The sequence below is a fragment of the Ursus americanus genome, chromosome 20 (assembly GCF_024610735.1).
Source record: "Ursus americanus isolate L20-20 chromosome 20, mUrsAme1.1.p, whole genome shotgun sequence".
In the NCBI taxonomy this organism is placed as follows: Eukaryota; Metazoa; Chordata; class Mammalia; order Carnivora; family Ursidae; genus Ursus; species Ursus americanus.
Genome location: NC_142146.1, coordinates 27395946 through 27415359, shown reverse-complemented (window position 1 = coordinate 27415359; position 19414 = coordinate 27395946). Strand labels below are relative to the sequence as shown.

Sequence of the window (19414 nt, the reverse complement as noted above, 5' to 3'; positions counted from 1 at the left end):
CCTCTGAAACTAGTAATACACTATATGTTAATTAAGTTAAAAAAATCACAATGCCACAGGGGGAGGATTACTATTATTACATACATACTTCAAACATGTGGCTTTGAGTCCTTCCATTTTCAGAGCCATTCAGAAAGTCCTTGCAATAGGCGGAGACAGACCTACCTCTATCTCGTGGGATCCGGTTACAAGAACGCATGTGGAGGCTCACGTGCCACAGGTCTAAGTATTTACGTTAGAGTCAAACTAACTATTATTAAATATGTCTCTTTGCTTACTTGACAGTCACACTTTCATACGACCTGGAAGGCTGGGTTTGAATTTGGAATATTTAGATTCCTCAAAGTTCTGTGGCGGCACAAGGAGAGCAAGGCCCAGCCCACACTGAGAGAGGCTTCGTGCGTATCTGTGTGGAAACCCCAGCCCGCATATCCAAGCCCCATCTACAAGCCCTGAACATGGCTTGTCCCTGGCCACCTGGGTGTGTGCAGGGAAGAGGCCTGCTCAGGCTCAGGACCACTTGGCTGGGAACTGTGGTCTCCCAGGTACCTGGATCGTGGTCTCGGAGACGGGTACACAAGCTCCAGTGGGGAGGTCACCTTGGCCTCATAGATCCCCTGCCCTGCGGGGAGGGTCATGGCCAGAAGAGGGCCAGATTGGTGCCCTTCAAAGCAAAGGGACCCAGGACAGGGCCTCTCCTGGCCAGGTCCAACCAAGGGCAGTACTGGAGCTCCATCTTGTTTTAAACGTAGTCCTAAAATAAGGCTGCTGTGGGGCTGGGTTAGCAAGACCAGGCTTTGTGGCCTTAGGTAAGTCCCTCCCTATCAACATCAGTTTCCTCTCTTGTCCCCGAGGGGGTAGTACTGCTCCACATTCTAGAACCCTCTGCAAAGCCTGGGAGGCAGTGAATTCAGACCCCTCATTCCCAACAGTAATGCTGGGACACTGGCCCAAAAACCCAGGGAAGAGAGAGCCACAGTGGGGAAACAAATGGCTTGTATTTCTTGATTTCCCATCTGGAGATCCCAGCATCAAGGTGTGGCTTTACATGGGAGCAACATCACCCCAAAGTGTGCAGTAGAGGCTGAGGGAACCAGGCTGACCAGTGCACCCATCTCTAAAGACGTCACCCTTGGACTGATCCCATCTACAACAGATCACTAGTGACAGCCCACTGGGCCAGAAGCTCCTGTCTACTGAGTCCCCAGGACTCAGTCACACTAAATAGCTTCGTACAAAAGCCCCAAAGTGTCCCTCCATCTGGTAACAAATAGACAAATCCCATTTGAGGTCTGCCTTGGGGGAGACATCTTTCCAAAACAAAGCTAAGCCCCACTCAGGAAAGATGGTGGTACAAGGCAGCTCACAGATAGTCCAGACTAATGACCCTGCAGAAACGTGGGGGCCTCAGGCACATAGACATGAGGGCAAGGCTACGCGCTACAAAGATACAAAGGGAAGGTCTCAGATGCACACAGCAGTCGGCAGGCAGCCAGGAGCTGGACAGAAATGGACTCTGCCTGGGGCTGGTACTCAGTCACAGGTCCTCACACGGGGGAAACCCAGAGTGGTGCTTTCCTAAGGACTGGAAACACCAAAGCCTGCCTAGGTGTAGATAGGAGGTCACCCTCTGGCAGTGAGTCTCCTGAACAAGAAATGGACATAAGGGGCATTTGCAAGACAGAGGTCAAGGCGCAGAGAGCCACGAGGTCAAAATGGTGCTGGGGACAGCGAAACCACAAGAGCTACCCCTTTGGAAACACTGAGAAGCAGAAGGCCACCGCTCTGCTATTGTTCACATGCTGAGCACCCCAGCTGGGCCTCCACCCTCTCCCAGGGGCAGAGCACCGTTTTGGTGGCTTTCTCAGGACTTTTTCACAGTTGGGTCTCTTCTTGGGAAAGCTGCATCCACATGAGGCTGTTCTGGGCTGTAGCCAGTTGAGGGGTTCCTCAGTGGGTCCAGAGCTGGGAGCCACTTTGAGAGAAAGGGCCCACTTCGCTGCTTTGTGGTTCACGGGCCTGGAGAGACCTGATTTCTGACTGCCTCGGTGAGAATGCCCACATTTCTGGAGGTCAGAGGAGCAGAGAGGCCGGTACACCAGATGCCCCACGTAGGACGAGAACAAATTCAAAAAGCCCTGCAGGTCTAGGTGGGGCTAACAGTTCTAAGCCAAGACCATGGTCTGGGTCAGTAACATTCCAGAAGAGAAAGGGCACTGTAGGTTTGGCTATTTGGCCAGATGGTAGCAATGGGGAACAGTTCCCAGGTCAGGCACGTGGAAGTTTTTCCGGGACGTTGGATTAAGACAGGATGCAGTAGTCCTAAATTCTTCCAGTTGGACTGAGTTACAAGCATGTCTTAGCAGCGAGAGTTTGTCCTTGTGTTTGTCACATGGAGGTGGTGGAAACCGGACCAGGATGGTGCGAAGTCAATTTGCCAAGAGTGGAGGAGCTGCTGCCAATTACGTAGGACGCAGCCCTCCTCCTCGCGGCCCTCATGTGAAGTAGCGGCAGGACGTGGAGTCGATGTGGCAGTACGCGGTGCACTGCAGGTCTCCATACGACCTGAGGGGGGCAGACAGGGGTCAGGGCGCACAGGGGCCAGTGGGCAGGAGAGCTCCTGCCCAGCCCTCGCATCCGCGCCAGGTTCTAAAAGGCCACCTCTGGTGACTTTTGGTCAAACCTCATCAGACAGCAGCCACTGCTGCTACCTTACACCCAAGGGTTCCAGAGAGACGGTTCTCATTCTCATTTGGGGTGAGAGGCTTGGGGCAGTTGAGTCCAGGCCTCTGGGGCTTATCCCCTGGAGCCCAGCTGAGGGATCTGGGTGGAAACAGTTGGTAACCTTGCTCTTAACACAACATCTCTGAGAGAATCACTCCCTTCTCAAGACCTGAAAGGTTTCCAGTGCTGTCCATTAGATAATACTGTAGTAATGCAAATGTTCTATTTCTGCGCAGTCCAATATGGCAGCCACTAGCCATATGTGGCTGCTGAGCTCTTAAAATAAGGTTGGTGTGACTGAATAATTAGATTTTTAATTTTATTTAATTTTAATTAATTTAAATTTAAATAGCAACATGTGGCTGGGGGCCACCATATTGGACGGTTTATACTTCTTTAAGCCCAAGTGCTAATCCTGAGTCCGTGTGTTATACATTATACCCATATTCACAAGCATTCTCTGAGGCTTCTAGAGATTAGATGAGTAGTTACAGTGAGCCAGTGGGTAAGCCCTGGGCTCTATGCAATCCTGTACTCCATGTCCAAATGTCTATATTGAGTTGTCGCCATGAAGCCATCAAACAACAAGCTCAGACCTGCCAACTCTCTGGCACGTTAGGAGCCCTCCATACTTCAGAGATAGGGAAGTACATACAGACACAGAGATATAGGGGGGTCCTGGCCAAGCCTAAAGTGCTTGTTTTGGGGTGACTATAGGTCTGTAGTTCTCCTAGCCTGGTTTGATATGTCGGTGTGTGTTTGGGGGGTGGGCATTGAGGAGACCCCCTTGGAAGAGAGAGCAGAGAGGAGGCTACAGAATGCCAGGCCTGGTGTCTGTTTCCCAGCCCTGTGGAGGGCCTGGGTCCAAGAAGAGGGCTGGAAGGAAATGCTAAAAAGACTGGACTCCTGAGGAGCTTAGGAGGTGTCAAGGGCCAGTGATCCACTCTGGAACCAAGGGAGAAGCAGGAACTGAGGGAGGAACAGCCTTCCCATTTCCCCTAGAATGCTATACAACTCTGGTTCTGTGAGGATTAAGGGGAATCTGGTGCTGTTTCTTCACTTTATAGGGTCAGTGGCCAGTGGCCCTCAGCTGGCTTCAGAGACGTGGAGGTCAAGACACGTTGTGCAATGTCAACACCCACTGGTGAGTCCCAGATATAGCTAGAGGGGTCCTTGAAGGGGGTACTAAGTTCCTGGGGTTTTCCTGGAGGAACCACAAGCCAGCAAAATTAGATTATTAATGCTGGTGTGATCTCATTCGCTCCCACAGGCCCGGGGGGCAGGGGTTGTCCCAGAGAATTCAGGTTATACAGATTCTAGGGAATGCCCTGGTCCCTCCACTCTCCACTGGGCTTCCTCCAGACCCATTTTTCAGAAGACTAATGTGGTCATGGTAACCAATGGGGATTGGAGCTTCTCACCTGGGGGCAACCACTGATCATAGAGACTACTGATCCCCAGGGGCCCAGGATGGAGCTGGTCACTGTCTGTCTCAGCTCAGCCTCAGTGGCACTCAGGTACCCTGAGAGGGCACGTGGTGGTTATGTGTTTATGGCCTGTCGCCCCTAGGTGAGTAGGGACCATGTTTTAGCTGTCACCATACTTCAGTGTTTAGAAAGTACAAGGAACATAAGCACTAAAAAAAATATTTGTGAAGGAAAGAAGAGGCAGGCAGAGAGGGAGACAGAGTGTCATAATAGCATGTGAGATGATCCCTACCCAGGGAGATAGGTCTCGCACGTCAGGTAGCCAAAGTCAGAGCCGTCACAGTCCTCCACGCCCTTGTGCTGGTGACCATCTCCACAGTAGGCCCGATGACAGTCTGAGGAACACAAGGAAGTAGCCATGAGAGGGGGCTGGGGTGGGCCAGGCTTACCTCAGCCTGTGAGGACTACGTGGCCTGAAGGATCCACCCAGAGCATGCATCCTCCTGAATGGACTCCCAGACAGCTTCAGATGCATCCAGGGACTGCCCCCTCAGACCCCCAAATCCCACACCAGGGAATAAGGAGACCCAGGCTCCAGTCCACTCCAGCTACTCATTAGCCAACGGACCAAGAACAGGCCACTTGGCGTCTCTGAGCCTCCATATCCCTATCTTAAGCCTGGGGCATGGACACCACCTCCTCTTCACAGGCCGCACTGTGGGTTCCCCCGAAGTGAGGATCAGGAGACTGGGCACTGGGCACAAGTGGGGCCAAGGTGGTTCTTGTCTGTCTCCAGAGAACTGCCAGGGTGGCTGACCCTGTGTCCCTGGGGAGCCATATGACATTTAATGGGGTCTCTGTTCTCACTCAAGGGAAGGGTCTTAGAGTCTGAGCCCCATCCCCATCTTATAGGGCTTTGAGACCCCATCAGTTCCTTTCTGCCGTGTGATCTACTGGATGGTGTCTGTGGCAGGGAGAGAAGGGACTCCAGGAAAAGCTGGCATGCCAGGGAGCACCATTCCGGGGACCCTCATAGGAAGTACAGCTCCACCGAGAGGGAGCCAGCCGCCTCTCTGTCCCTGCATCCATCCCTGTCCACACCTTCCTCCCTACACTGCACCATCAGCCTTCCCTTGAGCAAGGAAGGAGACTTCACATTTACACATCCCCAGCCCTGAGCCTGGGCCTGGCTGCTCACAGCAGGGGCTGGAAAATAATTCAGTGAAGGGATGTTGAACCCTTACTCTATCCAGACAATCCAGTGCACATCAGCTCACAGAATCTCTGGAGACCTGAGCGGTTAGTGCTGTCATACCCATCTTTCAGTTGAGGAAAGTGAGACCTGGAGCTCTGAACTGCCCTCCATCCCCCCTGCTCACTGAGTAGCCTCCTCTCTAAGCATCCAAACTGTGTTCTGTCTGACTCTAAATCCCCTGCTTTCTATCTCCCCTCCTGCTTTTGTTGCATGACTGAGAAAAGAAGAAAAGCAAACCCTCCAGGGCTATGCTGCCCCCCTGTCCCTGTAGCATCCCATCGACCTGGAGGCAGCTCCCCCGAAAAAGGGCTCTGCCACTAGGGTTCTATCTGGTAACACAGTCCTGATTCAAATTCTTGGCTTCTCCCTTTTGTCCTTTACTCTGCATCACCTTTATCTTTTGATAAAGAATGTGGACCAGAATGTGGGTTTTGCCCAGAAGTAGGACTCAGGAAAAGGGAGCGACTTGGGGCAAGATCCACCGACATGCTTGGGCAGTGGAAGTCCACATGTGGCCTGAATGGGAGGGCCATCCCCACAGCAGCTCAGGTGTACCCCCTCTCGCTCTAGAATCATCCATAGGCTCACCCTAAGCCTCCCTCCACCCCGTGGCAGTTTGCGCTTCCGGACCCCCTGGCTGGGCCCCACTCACTGATGCAGTCATCATCCACGTTGTTGTTCCCATCGTCACACTCCTCCCCGGGCTGCAGGACCCCATCCCCACAGGAGCTGTGGCGGTCTACAGTGTAGTCCACAGGGTAGAAAGGGGTCACCTGGCCAAAGAAACACATGACAGTGGCCAGGGTAGGCATGCTGGGAAACGGCAGGCAGGGCAGTTCATTGGCCCTGGGGCCAGAGGCTCTGGGTCTGTGGGGGCTTCCTCCTGGGGTGGGGGAGAGGCACTCCGTGCCCGCCGCCCAGAGCTTTCCAGCTGACTGGAAAGCTGGGCCAGATCAAGACAGCGGCCTGGCAGTGTGGGGATGGGAGCCCATCTGGAAACCTGACTCAGAGAGGAGTTTCCATCTGGGGAGCAGGGGCTTGGAGAACCGCTCAGAAGCAGAGCAGGGGAGATGCCCATTCCTTCCATGGGAGCAGATTGCAGAAAGCTCTGCGCTGGGCCCAACTCTTGGCCCTTCTTTCCTCTAATGCTGTGTCCTTTTCCAGGGTGGGGTATGTCCCGAGTGCCTGCCTCAGGGTACCTGGATGGGGAGCCAGCCCAGGCTGTCCTTGAAGTACAGAGATCTCTGGTCTTTGCGGAAGGCAATGGCGTTTTGGGTGTTCAGCCTCTCAAGCTCCTCCTGGTTGTTGACTACAAAAATCTGCCAGAGAACACACTCGTGAGGATTCCAGAAAACACTTCTATAGGGGGCGGGGAAAAGCTGGAGGAGGAAACAGAATCTCTATCTTTGGGCTGGTTAGCAGTGGGAGAGGGGTCGGCATATTACACTCCAGCATTCCTCCTGAAATAGGGAGGAAGGTCTTGAGTCCCAGTTCCAACTGGCTAAGTTGGCAATAAGACTATCCATGATTTGGGGCGCCTGGGTGGCTCAGTTGGTTAAGCATCTGCCTTCCGCTCAGGTCATGATCTCAGGGTCCTGGGATCAAGCCTGGTATCAGGCTTCCTGCTCAGCAGGGAGCCTGCTTCTCTCTCTCTCCCTCTGCTCCTCCCTACTGCTCATTCTCTCTCTCTCAAATAAGTAATACCTTAAAAAAAAAAAAGACTATCCATTACTTAAATTTTTTAAACATTTAAAATTCTAAGGCTTAAATAAAAAGGTGGTATCATCTAATCAAGTAATTCAACATCTGGACATGATTCTTAACAAAATTGTTACACTCAAAGGTGTTCAGTACAGTGTTCTTTACATTAGTGAAAAGCTTGGGAGAGCCCTATAAATATCTGACAATGGGACACTGGGTAAATAAATCACAGCACAGCCGCATGTTGGATGGATGATTATGTGTCCATTCAAATGACAAACTGAGGTCCAGGGTTATCTCAAAATAACCCAAGGGAGGGTGGGCAGTAGTGAGTGGGTGTAAAGAGGAAACAGGATTAGCCAGGAGTTGATAAATGTTGAATTTGGGTTAAGGGTACATAGAGGTTTATTACACTATTTGTTCCGCTTTTGTATTTACTTGAAATTTTAAAGAATTTTTTGTTCTTAAAAAAAGACAAAACACTCCAAAATGCACCCACAACCAAATGGACAATTTAGTTTCCTACTTTTGATTTTCCTTTGTTCTCCAATCTCCTATAATGAGTGTGTATCAAGTAAAATGGGGAAATCAGTTTTATTAAAAGGCTCTTACAAAGGTCTGAGAGGATCAGGTGAGAGGTCGTGATGGATAACCAGCAGGAAAAAACATCGGTGGAAAAAAGACAGTCTCTTCAATAAATGGTGCTGGGAAAATTGGACAGCTACATGCAAAAGAATGAAACTTGACCACTCTCTCACACCATACACAAAAATAAGCTCCAAATGGATGAAAGACCTCGATGTGAGACAGGAATCCATCAAAATCCTAGAGGAGAACATAGGCAGCAACCTATATGACATCGGCCAAAGCAACCTTTTTCATGACACATCTCCAAAGGCAAGAGAAACAAAAGATAAAATGAACTTGTGGGACTTCATCAAGATAAAAAGCTTCTGCACAGCCAAGGAAACGGTCAAAAAAACTAAGAGGCAGCCCACGGAATGGGAGAATATATTTGCAAATGACACTACAGATAAAAGACTGGTACCCAAGATCTACAAAGAACTTCTCAAACTCAATACATGAGAAACAAATAAACAAATAAAAAAAATGGGCAGAAGATATGAACAGACACTTTTCCAATGAAGACATACAATTGGCTAACACATGAAAAAATGTTCAAAATCATTAGCCATCAGGGAAATTCAAATCAAAACCACACTAAGATACCACCTTACACCAGTTAGAATGGCAAAAATAGACAAGGCAAGAAACAACAATTGCTGGAGAGGATGTGGAGAAAGGGGATCCCTCCTACATTGTTGGTGGGAATGCAAGTTGGTACAGCCACTCTGGAAAACAGTGTGGAGGTCCCTTAAAAAGTTAAAAATTGAGCTAACCTATGACCCAGCCATTGCACTACTGGGTATTTACCCCAAAGATACAGATGTAGTGAAGAGAAGGGCCATATGCACCCCAATGTTCATAGCAGCATTGTCCACAATAGCCAAAGCGTGGAAGGAACCGAAATGCCCTTCAACAGATGACTGGATTAAGAAGTTGTGGTCCATATATATAATGGAATATTACTCAGCTATCAGAAAGAACGAATTATCGACATTTGCTGCAACATGGACGGCACTGGAGGAGATAATGCTAAGTGAAATAAGTCAAGCAGAGAAAGACAATTATCATGTGATTTCTCTCATCTATGGAACATAAGAACTAGGAAGATAGGTAGGGGAAGAAAGGGATAAAAAAAGGGGGGGTAATCAGAAGGGGGAATGAAGCATGAGAGACTATGGACTATGAGAAACAAACTGAGGGCTTCAGAGGGGAGGGGTGTGGGGGAATGGGATAGACTGGTGATGGTTAGTAAGGAGGGCATGTATTGCATGGTGCACTGGGTGTTATACGCAACTAATGAATCATCGAACTTTACATCGGAAACCGGGGATGTACTGTATGGTGACTAACATAATATGATAAAAAAAACATTAAAAAAAAAAAAACAGCCCAGATTTCTCCCAGGAGCCTTACCACGGGAACATGTGGGGAACTGGGCCCAAACATGGATTCCCTGTAGGAAGGGTTATTCACATTCGTAGGGGTTCCACAAAGACAGCTTCCTGGAGGCCCGGGAAATCCTCTGTCCCCTTTGGGTCCCATCACAAGTTGTCCTAGGAAGTAAGAGATTGTGAGTCACTTGAGTGAAGGAAGAGCAAACCAAATAGCCCCAGGAGACGTGAGCAAACTTCACAACAGAAAGGAGGTCAAAGTGCAGAGTATTTTAGGGTAGGCCTGGGGGGAGAGGTTCAAAGAGACTCTTGTTCCAAGATGTGGAGGAGGTGATGTTCTCTGTGGGTCCCTTAACCATGCTGGGTGTTGCAGCACCTTCCCCAACCATTTCTCCCTTCCCTTTCTCTATACTTTACAAACAGACATTCTACCTCCCGGACTACTTTGCATTCAAGGTCTGCAGTGGGAGAAAGTGAGGCATCTGGGAAAGTCTATCCTGATACAGGAAAAACGTTGCTGGTTAAGAGACATGGTTTCCTCCTCCTTCCTGTCTAGAAGACAGACAAGATGGCTGGTGCTGTAATAGCCACACTGCAACCATGAAGCAACAAAAATGAGAAGAGAAGCCAACACATAGGAAAGACCAGAGCCTCATGGGACATGGGATCCTAATAGTGACCCTTAGAGGCTGAATCAAAGCCAGCCATTGTCCACCTCTGAATTTCCTTGTTATATGAGAAAAATAATCCCCTTTTTGTTTAGACTATTATTAACAGGAACTTCTTGCTGACGAACACATCGCTAGCTGATAGCTTTTATTTTTTTAATTCATTTTATTTTATTCTTATATATAAGATCTTTACAAAGGAATTTCTGAAGGTGGGTTTCTTTGATTTCTTCTGGAAGCAAATGGAATGTTTGAAAATGCTCCACCTACTCATTGTCCCCTGATGCTGAGAAGAGTGTCCTAAACATACATGATTAGGAAATTTACTCCCTGCAGTGTGGGTGGCCTTGCCAGGGTAGTAGTTTCACCCTGATTCTAAAGGCCCTGATGCCCAGGCCACAGCCCAGATTGATTCCATCAAGAATGCTGAGAATAGAACCCAGGCATCTGTGCTTTTAAAAGCTCTCAAGCTGATGTACACTGATGTTGAGAACCGCTGGCCTAAGGAAGCAGTCTTTGCCCAAGCCATTCCCGCACCAGATTGTTCTCTCTTCACCTGCCATACCTCCCTCTCCAGGTGCCTCCTAGCTTGCTCCTGACCTGGGTTCCAACACCACTTCCTCAGGGAAGGGTTCTGAATGCTCACACTCAGGCATGTTCACCTTGGATACAATTTCATAGCTCCCCATGCCTTTTCTTCATGGTACTTCTGTTTGTGATTTTTGTATCTTGTGAGGTAATGTGAGGAAGGTCAATCTCCCTCAGTAGAATGTAAGATCCACAAGGGCAAGGTTGGTACCCGTGTTCATTTACCACGATTAGACACACTGTAGGGGCAGGATACATGCTTGATGACTGAATCAATGAATACATGAATGTAGACTAACTGGTCTTCAGAAAGGCTAAAATTCACCTTTGGGTTGGCTGGAGAGAGCTAGAGCAAGAGCCATCCAACAGGAAGAGAGAAAAGAGAGGGAACCTGGAGACGGAGGAAGGAAGAATGCTTCTCCTGGGAAAGTAAGGGGGAGTCTGGAGACCAGGGAGTCATTGCTTTCAAGCTGTGTAACTTCCAGGGCAGCCAGCAACTGGGGACACAGTTGGCAGCTCCCGGAAGGGCAGAAAATAAAATGACCCCAGGGGAGAGGTCTGGTCAAGGCCCCAAGGAAGTAGCTTCAACTAGAGGAGGAGACCCCAATGGGAATACCCTCCCCATAGCCCTGAGCATTCCAGAACAGATATGTCCAAGATCAGAATAATGTCAGTAAGAGGGGAAGGGAGGCTTGCCAACATTTTATCCCAGGTTGTGGTAGTTCCTTTGAACAAGAAACATGCATTCAGTGGTGCAGGAGGAGCTCCAGTTTTGTGTTCTGACGTTTTCAGCACAGCCCAGAGAGACAGAGACTCCACTAGCCCAGGGATATTCTGGGTAATCATCATGTGGGGAAACGGAGTGGGAGTTTCTATAACCAAGGATATGAGAGTGGAAGTGGAGCAGACTCTGTGACCCCAACAACTCCTCCAGAACCATGGCCTCAGAGAGATTCAGGAGTTTGTTCTATTATCCAGTTAGTAAGTGGGGACGCTGGAATGTGAATTCATGTTCGACTTAATGCTATGCCATTCAAGAGACAAACATCTAAGAATATTAATGCCTGCAGGAAGCTGGCAATTCCCAGGTACCACAGTGATTCACTTAGACCCTGTCTGGGTGCTGGAAGGACTCAGCCCAATTTGTAATTTAGTTATTGCAAATTACATCCCAGACGCATTTTGCCTTTTCCCCTCCCCTGCCTGCCAGCACCTTTTTCTCTATAACTTGGGTATTAAAGAGCTCCCATCCTCTCCACCAGCCCCAGCACCATCCTGCCCCACAGCACTGATCACCAGAGCCAGAGGCGGCCTCCCAGTAGGGTGACAGGACGGGGCAGGGCACTTGCTTCCTGCCACCACTGCAGTTTCCCTGCGGCTTCCTTTCAGCTGTCGGAGGGCGTCTGTCTCCCCTGCCTGTTGGTTTCCTGCCAGGAGGCACTGAAGGGCATGGCAACTCAAACTTCCATAGCCCGGCCTCTGAGAGCTGGTCTAGTGGGCCTGGCTGATCCACCATCCCTGGTAGCCAGAGGCCCTGGCTCTCCACCGTTGCCCAGAGAGCCTCCCATCACCACAGGCTGTGCAGTGGGAGCGGACCTGAGATGGGAAATCTGGGAGAAGGAGAAGGCACCACAGACTAGTTTCCACATCACCCCCAGCTCTCACTCTGCCTCTGTGGAGGCCGCATGGCTGAATGGAAAGTTCTCGGGGACAGGAGCCACAGACTGATTCTAGGCCCAGCAAGGCCAACAGTCAGCTGTGCGACCTTGGGGAAGTCCCTTTTGTCTGAGGTTCAAAGTTCTTTTCTATGAAGGGAGGGTTAGATAAGACCAGGATTGTTTGACCTGTGGTCCACAGAGCCCAAGCACATCCCAAGATGGATTTGGGACAGGGGTTCTAGAATTCTGGGAAGCAGTGTACAGAATCTTGGGTACAGATAGACACATTTTTCTCTGAGTGGGCTTGGGACTTTAATCAGCCTTCAAAGGTAGTCTCAGGAATCACTTTTGGGGCCTGCTTCCATTCTTGACAATCCAACTGGTCCTAGGCCCAGGGAAGTTCTCTTTTAAATTACTTCCTCCTCTTCTTTCCCCACTTCACCCCACCCCAAATACTCCCAAAGTGCAGGATTATTGCCCCATTTTCTTCAGCCCCTTCACTGAGAGGATCCCCCAGAAAGGGAGTGACTCAAAAGAAGGCACAGGAAGGGGACATGACTCAGAAACGGACTGCATCCGGCTTGGCTGCCGTGCAATAACCCAGGGGGACAGACTGAGAACCCAATGGCCCGTGTCTGTGAATGCCTGCAGTACCTGGCCCTGCCCATCCCACCTGCCAGGTGCCATGGGGATGCAAAGCCGACTTGGCCACAGATGCTTGCCTCAAGGACTTGCCATCTAGAAGGAAGATGAAGCACAGCTGAAGAAAACAGTTAGCAGTGAAGGGCCACAGCAGAGAGGCAATATGTGACTTGGGCCCGGGGGAAGGAGACGCATCTGGTTAGGGCCTTGCTGAGGAGAGGGCTTTGAAGGAAGGAGATGGTTTCATTGGGTGCACTGGAGGATGACAGGGATGCTATTTCAGGCCATGTGGACCCAGAGAGACTGTAGGAATATGCTCCAGCTCAACAGAGAGCAGAATTGGTTGCAGGTAAAGGGCAGTGAGGCTGGGATCTGGCAGAGGATGGAGTGGGGGGAACAGGAGGTGTACATACTAGGCTAAATGAGAAGGAGCTGGAAGACCAAGGAGAGAAAGCAGAACTACACTGGCCCTGCTAAAGGGATGGGGTTGCAATCCCCTGGAGCCTGACAAAACAGTGGGCATCTGAGTAGGTTGCTGGGGGTCCCCAGGCCCTGCCCTCACCCAACATCAGACCCCAGGAGGGAACTGAGATTCAAGTCAAATGAGGGCTGGCCTTTACAAACAGACACAAATGAGGGCTGGCCTAATGACCTCTCTTTGAATCCACACTGCCCCCCTGCCTCCCGCCCCATGATCCTGGCTACTCATCAGCTTTGTGAGCTGCTCAACACCCCAAGGGCCAAGAGAGTCCCTTCCAAAGACAAGACTCAGGCCTCACACCACGCTCTCAGTCCCTGGGGCTGGCAGCTCATGATCATGGGGCTTAAGGGGAATGTAACGTGTGCCAGAACCGAGGAGGACGAGGGCTACAACAGACCCTTGAACAACATGGGCTTGAAAGGCGCAGGGTGACTTCCATGCAGATTTTTTACAGCACGGTCCTGTGGATATGTTTTCTCTTCCTTATGATTTTCCTAATAACATTTCTTTCCTCCAGCTTACCTTCTTGTAAGAATACAGTCATGACACATATAACATACAAAGTATGCGTTAATCGACTGTTATCAGTAAGGCTTCCAGTCAACAGCAGACTATTAGTTGTTACGCTTTGGGGGAGTCAGAAGTTATACGTGGATTTTTGACTGCCTGGGATCAGTGCCCCTAACCTCCACGTTGCTCAAGGGTCAGCTGTAGCTGGAAGGACCCCCATAAGGATTGTCCAGTCAATTCACGGAAACAGATTATGGGGCATGGACACATAGGCTGGGTTGCATCTCCAATCTAGTTCCCCTAGCGGAAGAGAAATAGGCGTGACAAGACACTTTATTGTTATACTAACTGATGTTTGTTCTCCCACTATGTTTTCTTCTCCCGATTTCAAGGAGATAGCAAGACTTTATGCTTTCTTGCCCTTGCTGAAAACAGGTACTATGTGAAGACTGTTTGCCTTTCTGCCCCCTGTTCTCAGAGGAGAAAACCTCCTAAAAGGGGTGGCAGTATATATAGGAGGAGTGTGAGAAGCAAGGGAGCTGGAGGGTGAAAAAGGGGAAATCACCCCAGACATGGAGAGGCAGGGACCCCCCCCCGTGTCCTGGAGAAGGGGTAAGGTCTCAGAAGGAACGGCTGTGGGGCACTTCTTGGGAGATTGAGCCATAGGGACCAAGTTTGGAAATGTTCTGATACCCAAGTATGGCATGAAGATGGCAGCTATGAGGCACCCTCGGACCATGTGCCCTTGGATAGCCGGCGTTTCAGAGGTGAATGGGGCAGATCAAAGGCTGGAGGGAATTCCTCTGATGTTTTTTCTGCCATAATCCCCAGAATCTTTGCCCAACTCTTTTTTGGCAGCTGGAGGAGTAGAGATAACCCCAATAATGCCTGAGATTGAGTTTTCCTGGCAACCCAACAGGTTAGAATCTCAGAGTCAGCTTTAATTTGGTTTAAAGGATCTAACAAATTACGACATTCTTGCCCATCCCATGACATGGCTGTGAATATATTCCCATAAACACAGGAAGGAAAAGTGAAATCTAGAATTTTAAAATGCCTTCATTTTCTTAAGAAAAAAATGGTAAAAATTGCTTGGGTTCCTTTTATATAACTGAGGACAAAGGACCCTACGTAGCAAAGCATAAAAGTAAAGACAATTGAGATTATGATGGTTACAAGTTTGCAGACAGTTCTTCTTGCTATCTCTGGGAAACAAGGCACATGACTGCCGAAAGGAACCAATTCAACCCATTCTCCTCACCAGACAGAGGAGGAAACAGAGGCTCAGTCTTCTTAGGCCCAGAGATGCTGTGTTTATTTATACAGACAATGTGCTATGAAAGATCATATTTGGAGCTGATGAAGGTACAAACTAAATAAAGGCTTTAGCTCATCAAGTTAAACAAGGTAAACAAGGTAGCAGTGTTTCTATGCCCTCTTCAATGGTAGACTTTGATTTCTTTTTATGATTTCTTTGTATGTTCAGTATAAACCAGCAAGGACTCTTTGATAACACTACATAAGATAGAAAATTCTGCCACACCATCTTTATTTCTAGGTTTAAGAAAATTGCTTGGAGTTGTGAAAGGTTTTTCTAGAAAAATGTATTAGTTGATGAAATACGTGTCGGTTATTTTTTACTTGAAGTCTAAATTGTAAATTTCGCTTGAAGTATAAACTTTTCACTTGAAGTGTAATCATGATTCCCTTTGTTTTCTCCTCTATTTGTTCTCTAAAATCCTACAACAGAATCAGGATGGCATTTACCTCTCTTGTGTTAAAGTTGAAAGAGCCAAACTGGGGAGAAATTATAAATACATTAAAATGTGTCTAGTAGTTTCTAACTCAAAACACAAGGCAGACCTCTGTAGGCATCTCCTTGTGCCCTCTTTGGGGAGGCTGGCCAGGAGGGCGACACTGTAGATCATGTGAAGCAATGTAGCTCTTACCTGCGGATGGGGGGCCCGGGGGGCCTGGGGGACCCGGACGGCCAGGTTGACCAGAAGGCCCAGGCTTGCCTGGTGGGCCCATTACTCCACTCTCTCCCTTCTGCCCCTGACAGAGAGAAAGGCAGAGCCTGTTATGATAACATGACATGGCAAACTTCCTTCCCCATTTATATCTAAATCAGGGACCACCTTGCACTTTGGAGCAGGAGCCCAGGGCAGGATGCACTTGAGGCCTTGGCCGTCAAGCTCCTAAAAAGCTCAGGGCAGGGGCACCTGAATGTCTCAGTTGGTGGAGCACACGACTCTTGATCAGGGTCGTGAGTTCAAAGCCCTACGTTGGGTGTGGAGCCTACTTAAAAAAAAAAAAAAAAAAGCTCAGGGCAAGTGACATTTGAGATTGTGATGGTTACAAGTTTGCAGACATTACTTCTTGCTCTCTCCCAGAAACATGGCACATGACTGCTGAAAGGAACCAGTCCGACCCACTCCCCTCACCAGGCAGAGGAGGAAAGAGAGGCTCAGGAAAGAGCAGAGATTCATGCAAGGCACCTAGCACTGAGGCAACGGACTTGTAGCCTAAGACTCCGGCCTCTGCTTGCTCGTCAAGACCATTTCTATTTTACCACAAGAGCTGTTTCCATCAAATGGCCCTCCATTGCTCTCAGAATAAAGACCCAGATCCTTATTTCAGTCTACAAAGCTCTGCATGGCTGGCCTTTCCAGACTTGTTCCAGCCTTCTGGTATTTTCAGTCTTCAAGAGCACCATGCCTTTTATTTCCCTCCTCCCTGCCCAAACTCCCTCCCAGCGGTTAGCTCTCAGGTAAAGTGTCACACTGCAGCACAGCCTTCCCGGACTTGCTAGACCTTGCCAGACAGAGTCCGTTCTCCTGGTCACAGGCTCTCAGAACTCGGCCCCTTTCCTTCCTGGCATTTACCCAGATCAGAAACACCACTATTTGTGCGGTCCTTTCGTCGATGTTTCTCTATGAAATAGAGGCTCCCTGTGGGCGGAATTTGTCTTGTTCCCCAGATTAAATGGAAGAGGAGAAAGATGCTGACAAAACAAACGGGAAGTAGTTCTGTTGAGCTGGAATTAAGAGACCTGGGTTTTCACATTGGCCATGAGACCCTGGGTCATGCAAGTCATTGCTTTGTGCCTCAGTTTTCTCATCTATAAAATGGGGCTATTACATTAAACACACACCTTCATAGCTTTGTTGTGAGAGTAATAAAGTTCCCAGAGGTGAAAAAGTGGTTTGCACAGAATCGAGGGCTGGGGGGTCAAGCTGACTATCATAGCAACTGGCTTGATTTCATCTTTTTCATGTAGTTAGAAAAGGCCTGATTTTAAAAGAGAGGCACTCCTGGAGCTGTAGCCATTCCACACAGGATGTCCTCCTTGCTGCCTGTTCTGAGAGGGTCAAGAGCAAAGATTTCCTCCTTAGGGCTGCTTTGAGGAATGATCCCAGAAACCAAGGTCTGTAGGTTCTTCCCCCAATTTGCTAATTGTCTGCTCTTGAGTTGGGCCTAAACAGGACAGTGATTGATGCATGACATCTTTGACCTGGATCCTCTTTCTACACTTGTGCCTTGGCAGGCCTGCCCATGTAATGAAACATAATCTTCCCCAAGTCTGGGAAGCCGGTGGGCAGGGCACTCCTTTCCAATCACAACAGTGACATGTGACCTGCCGCTTTGTCAACGTGGCTCTGCAGTCTGTCCTGGCAATGTCCAAAGGGTTCTTAAATTCTTATGTATGTATGTATGTATGTATGTATGTATGTATGTATGTATGTATTTTTAGGAGTTCTTAAATTCTTAATATGGGACCTGTGAGGTCAGAGTTTATTTCCAATTCCATCCTGATGGAGGGAGTTCTTAAGCCTTTGCCCAAGCTTGGAAACTAAGATGGGTCCCAGAATAGCAAAGGAGGTCACACCATCTTAATATAGCCACAGTAAAGTCTTGTTTTGCTAAAAGCCACATCAGCTGACTATGAGCACAGGAAATGCCACAGCTTGAAGGAGCTGGAAGCACTCCTTGATTCTGACACCAAACAATAAAGGAATATTCTGCATATCAGTCATTTGTTTAGAATAAGCCATGTCTCTGTGAGTGGGACTCACTGAGCAGTGCTTTCCAGGAAAGGCATTCTTCTTTATTCCTTTACTGCCACAAAGCTTGGTGATCCCTCTCAAGGAACTGTTCTGTCTCCTTCACTGAAGATTTGTATAATAGAGTCAAGAGTGGTTTTCCTGAGCCTGGTTGAAGGCAAGTGATAAAGCATGAAGGTGAGGAGAGATGTGTGGGGAAAAGCAGGTCTCAGCTCTCTAAGTTTGAATGCTGCCTTAGAAGCTTGCTTGGCTGAGGGGGTCACTCTACTACCCTGACCCTCAGTTTCCTTGTGGCTAGACCGAAGTGGATGAGGTGGTCTCCCAAATCCTTCTGGCTCTGAAATTCTGATCTCCTGAAGTTCCTTCTGGATCTCTGAATCCAGGAGTTGGATTGACTTATGATAACCTCCAGAAACTCTTAGTACCGCTGGCCCAGCAACATTCGATATATAAGACTCTGTGCTAGGAAACTAATTCATGATTTAAAAAAAAAAAAGTACCATGGCGGTCTCCCAAGGCTAACAACTAAAGTATCTGCTGACTAGACAGGCAGGGAGGGTTCAGAACACACTCAGCTTATTTATAACATCTCGTAGGAGGGATAAACTCATTTCTCTGAGCTCCCACCCATGGTCCTGGGGTGGTTTTAAGATTGTTCCAACTGAATCATTTTCAACAGTGTCAGGAAATAGCCTTCTTTGCTCAAGCCATCACCGGGAAAAGACAGTCCAAGAAAAGCACCAGAAGGACCGAACCCAGCAGGCTTCTTGAACCCCAAGCATCAAACATTCTGCGTGGAATCAGCAGTAGGGAAGAAAAAGATTTTCCCTTTTTTCCTCCTTTTTCTGAGTCAAGTTTTTAGGGAATTATGGCATCACTGTGAAGTCATGGACATGCCAGCCATTTAAGACTTAGAAAACTGAAATTGAACTACTGAGACTTCAGAAGTTATAGTGGAATTGGTATTATCCAGGTTGGAGGCTGTGTCATTCTTAAGTTCACTTGGAAAAGACCAGAATTGGTTTCATACTGTTACCACTGTTTTGAATCCTGGCTACATATTAGAATCATGTAGAGAGGGGCGCCTGGGAGGCTTAGTTGGTTAAGCATCTGTCTTTGGCTCAGGTCATGATCCCAGGGTCCTGGGATCGAGTCCCACATCAGGCTCCCTGCTCGGTGGGGGAGTCTGCTTCTCTCTCTGCCTCTGCCCCACCCCCTGTTCATGCTCACTCTCAAATAAATAAATAAATAAAATCTTTAAAAAAAAAAGAATCATGTGGAGAGTTTTAAAAAACAAGCACCCATGTGAAGTCCCATGCCAGGTCAGTTACATCGGATGCTCTGGGAAGTGAGGCCTATGCACTAGGGGGGGTGAGAGGCAAACTTGGAGCTACAACCACTGCACCTGAGGCAGAAAACCTGTATCTAATCAGCCCCCAGATTATTCTGATAGATGCTAAAGTTTGAGAACCACAGATCTAGCCTAAGGAAAGAATGAAAACATAAGAAAGGAAAAAGATGTTCACCTCTCAGCATTATATATAATTTGGCTAGGCCTCTCTTGTCCAAGCAATCTACTGCGTACTCATTGACAAAATGTGATGCAGACATTTTAAAAAAGATTTTTAAATATGCTTAATGAAGGGCACGTGGGTGGCTCATTCAGTTGAGTGTCCAA

General features: G+C 48.5%; 1 protein-coding gene across 4 annotated transcripts in view; it reads right to left on the bottom strand.

Moving 5' to 3' along the window:
- Window positions 1–19414, bottom strand: part of COLQ (collagen like tail subunit of asymmetric acetylcholinesterase) — an 80045-nt gene that overhangs the window by 17839 nt on the left and 42792 nt on the right. For 2 of the 4 annotated variants that reach the window (XM_045791717.2, XM_087870182.1), the window contains exons 12-17: window positions 15622–15727; window positions 9148–9287; window positions 6606–6725; window positions 6059–6179; window positions 4444–4546; window positions 980–2565 (exon numbers count right to left, since the gene is read on the bottom strand). In XM_045791717.2, the coding sequence (XP_045647673.1) occupies window positions 2496–2565; window positions 4444–4546; window positions 6059–6179; window positions 6606–6725; window positions 9148–9287; window positions 15622–15727 (660 nt within the window). In that variant the 3' untranslated portion in view covers window positions 980–2495. Of the gene's footprint in view, window positions 1–979; window positions 2566–4443; window positions 4547–6058; window positions 6180–6605; window positions 6726–9147; window positions 9288–15621; window positions 15728–19414 lie in introns of those variants that run through there. The other 2 variants (XM_087870184.1, XM_087870183.1) reach the window with 1 other exon arrangement.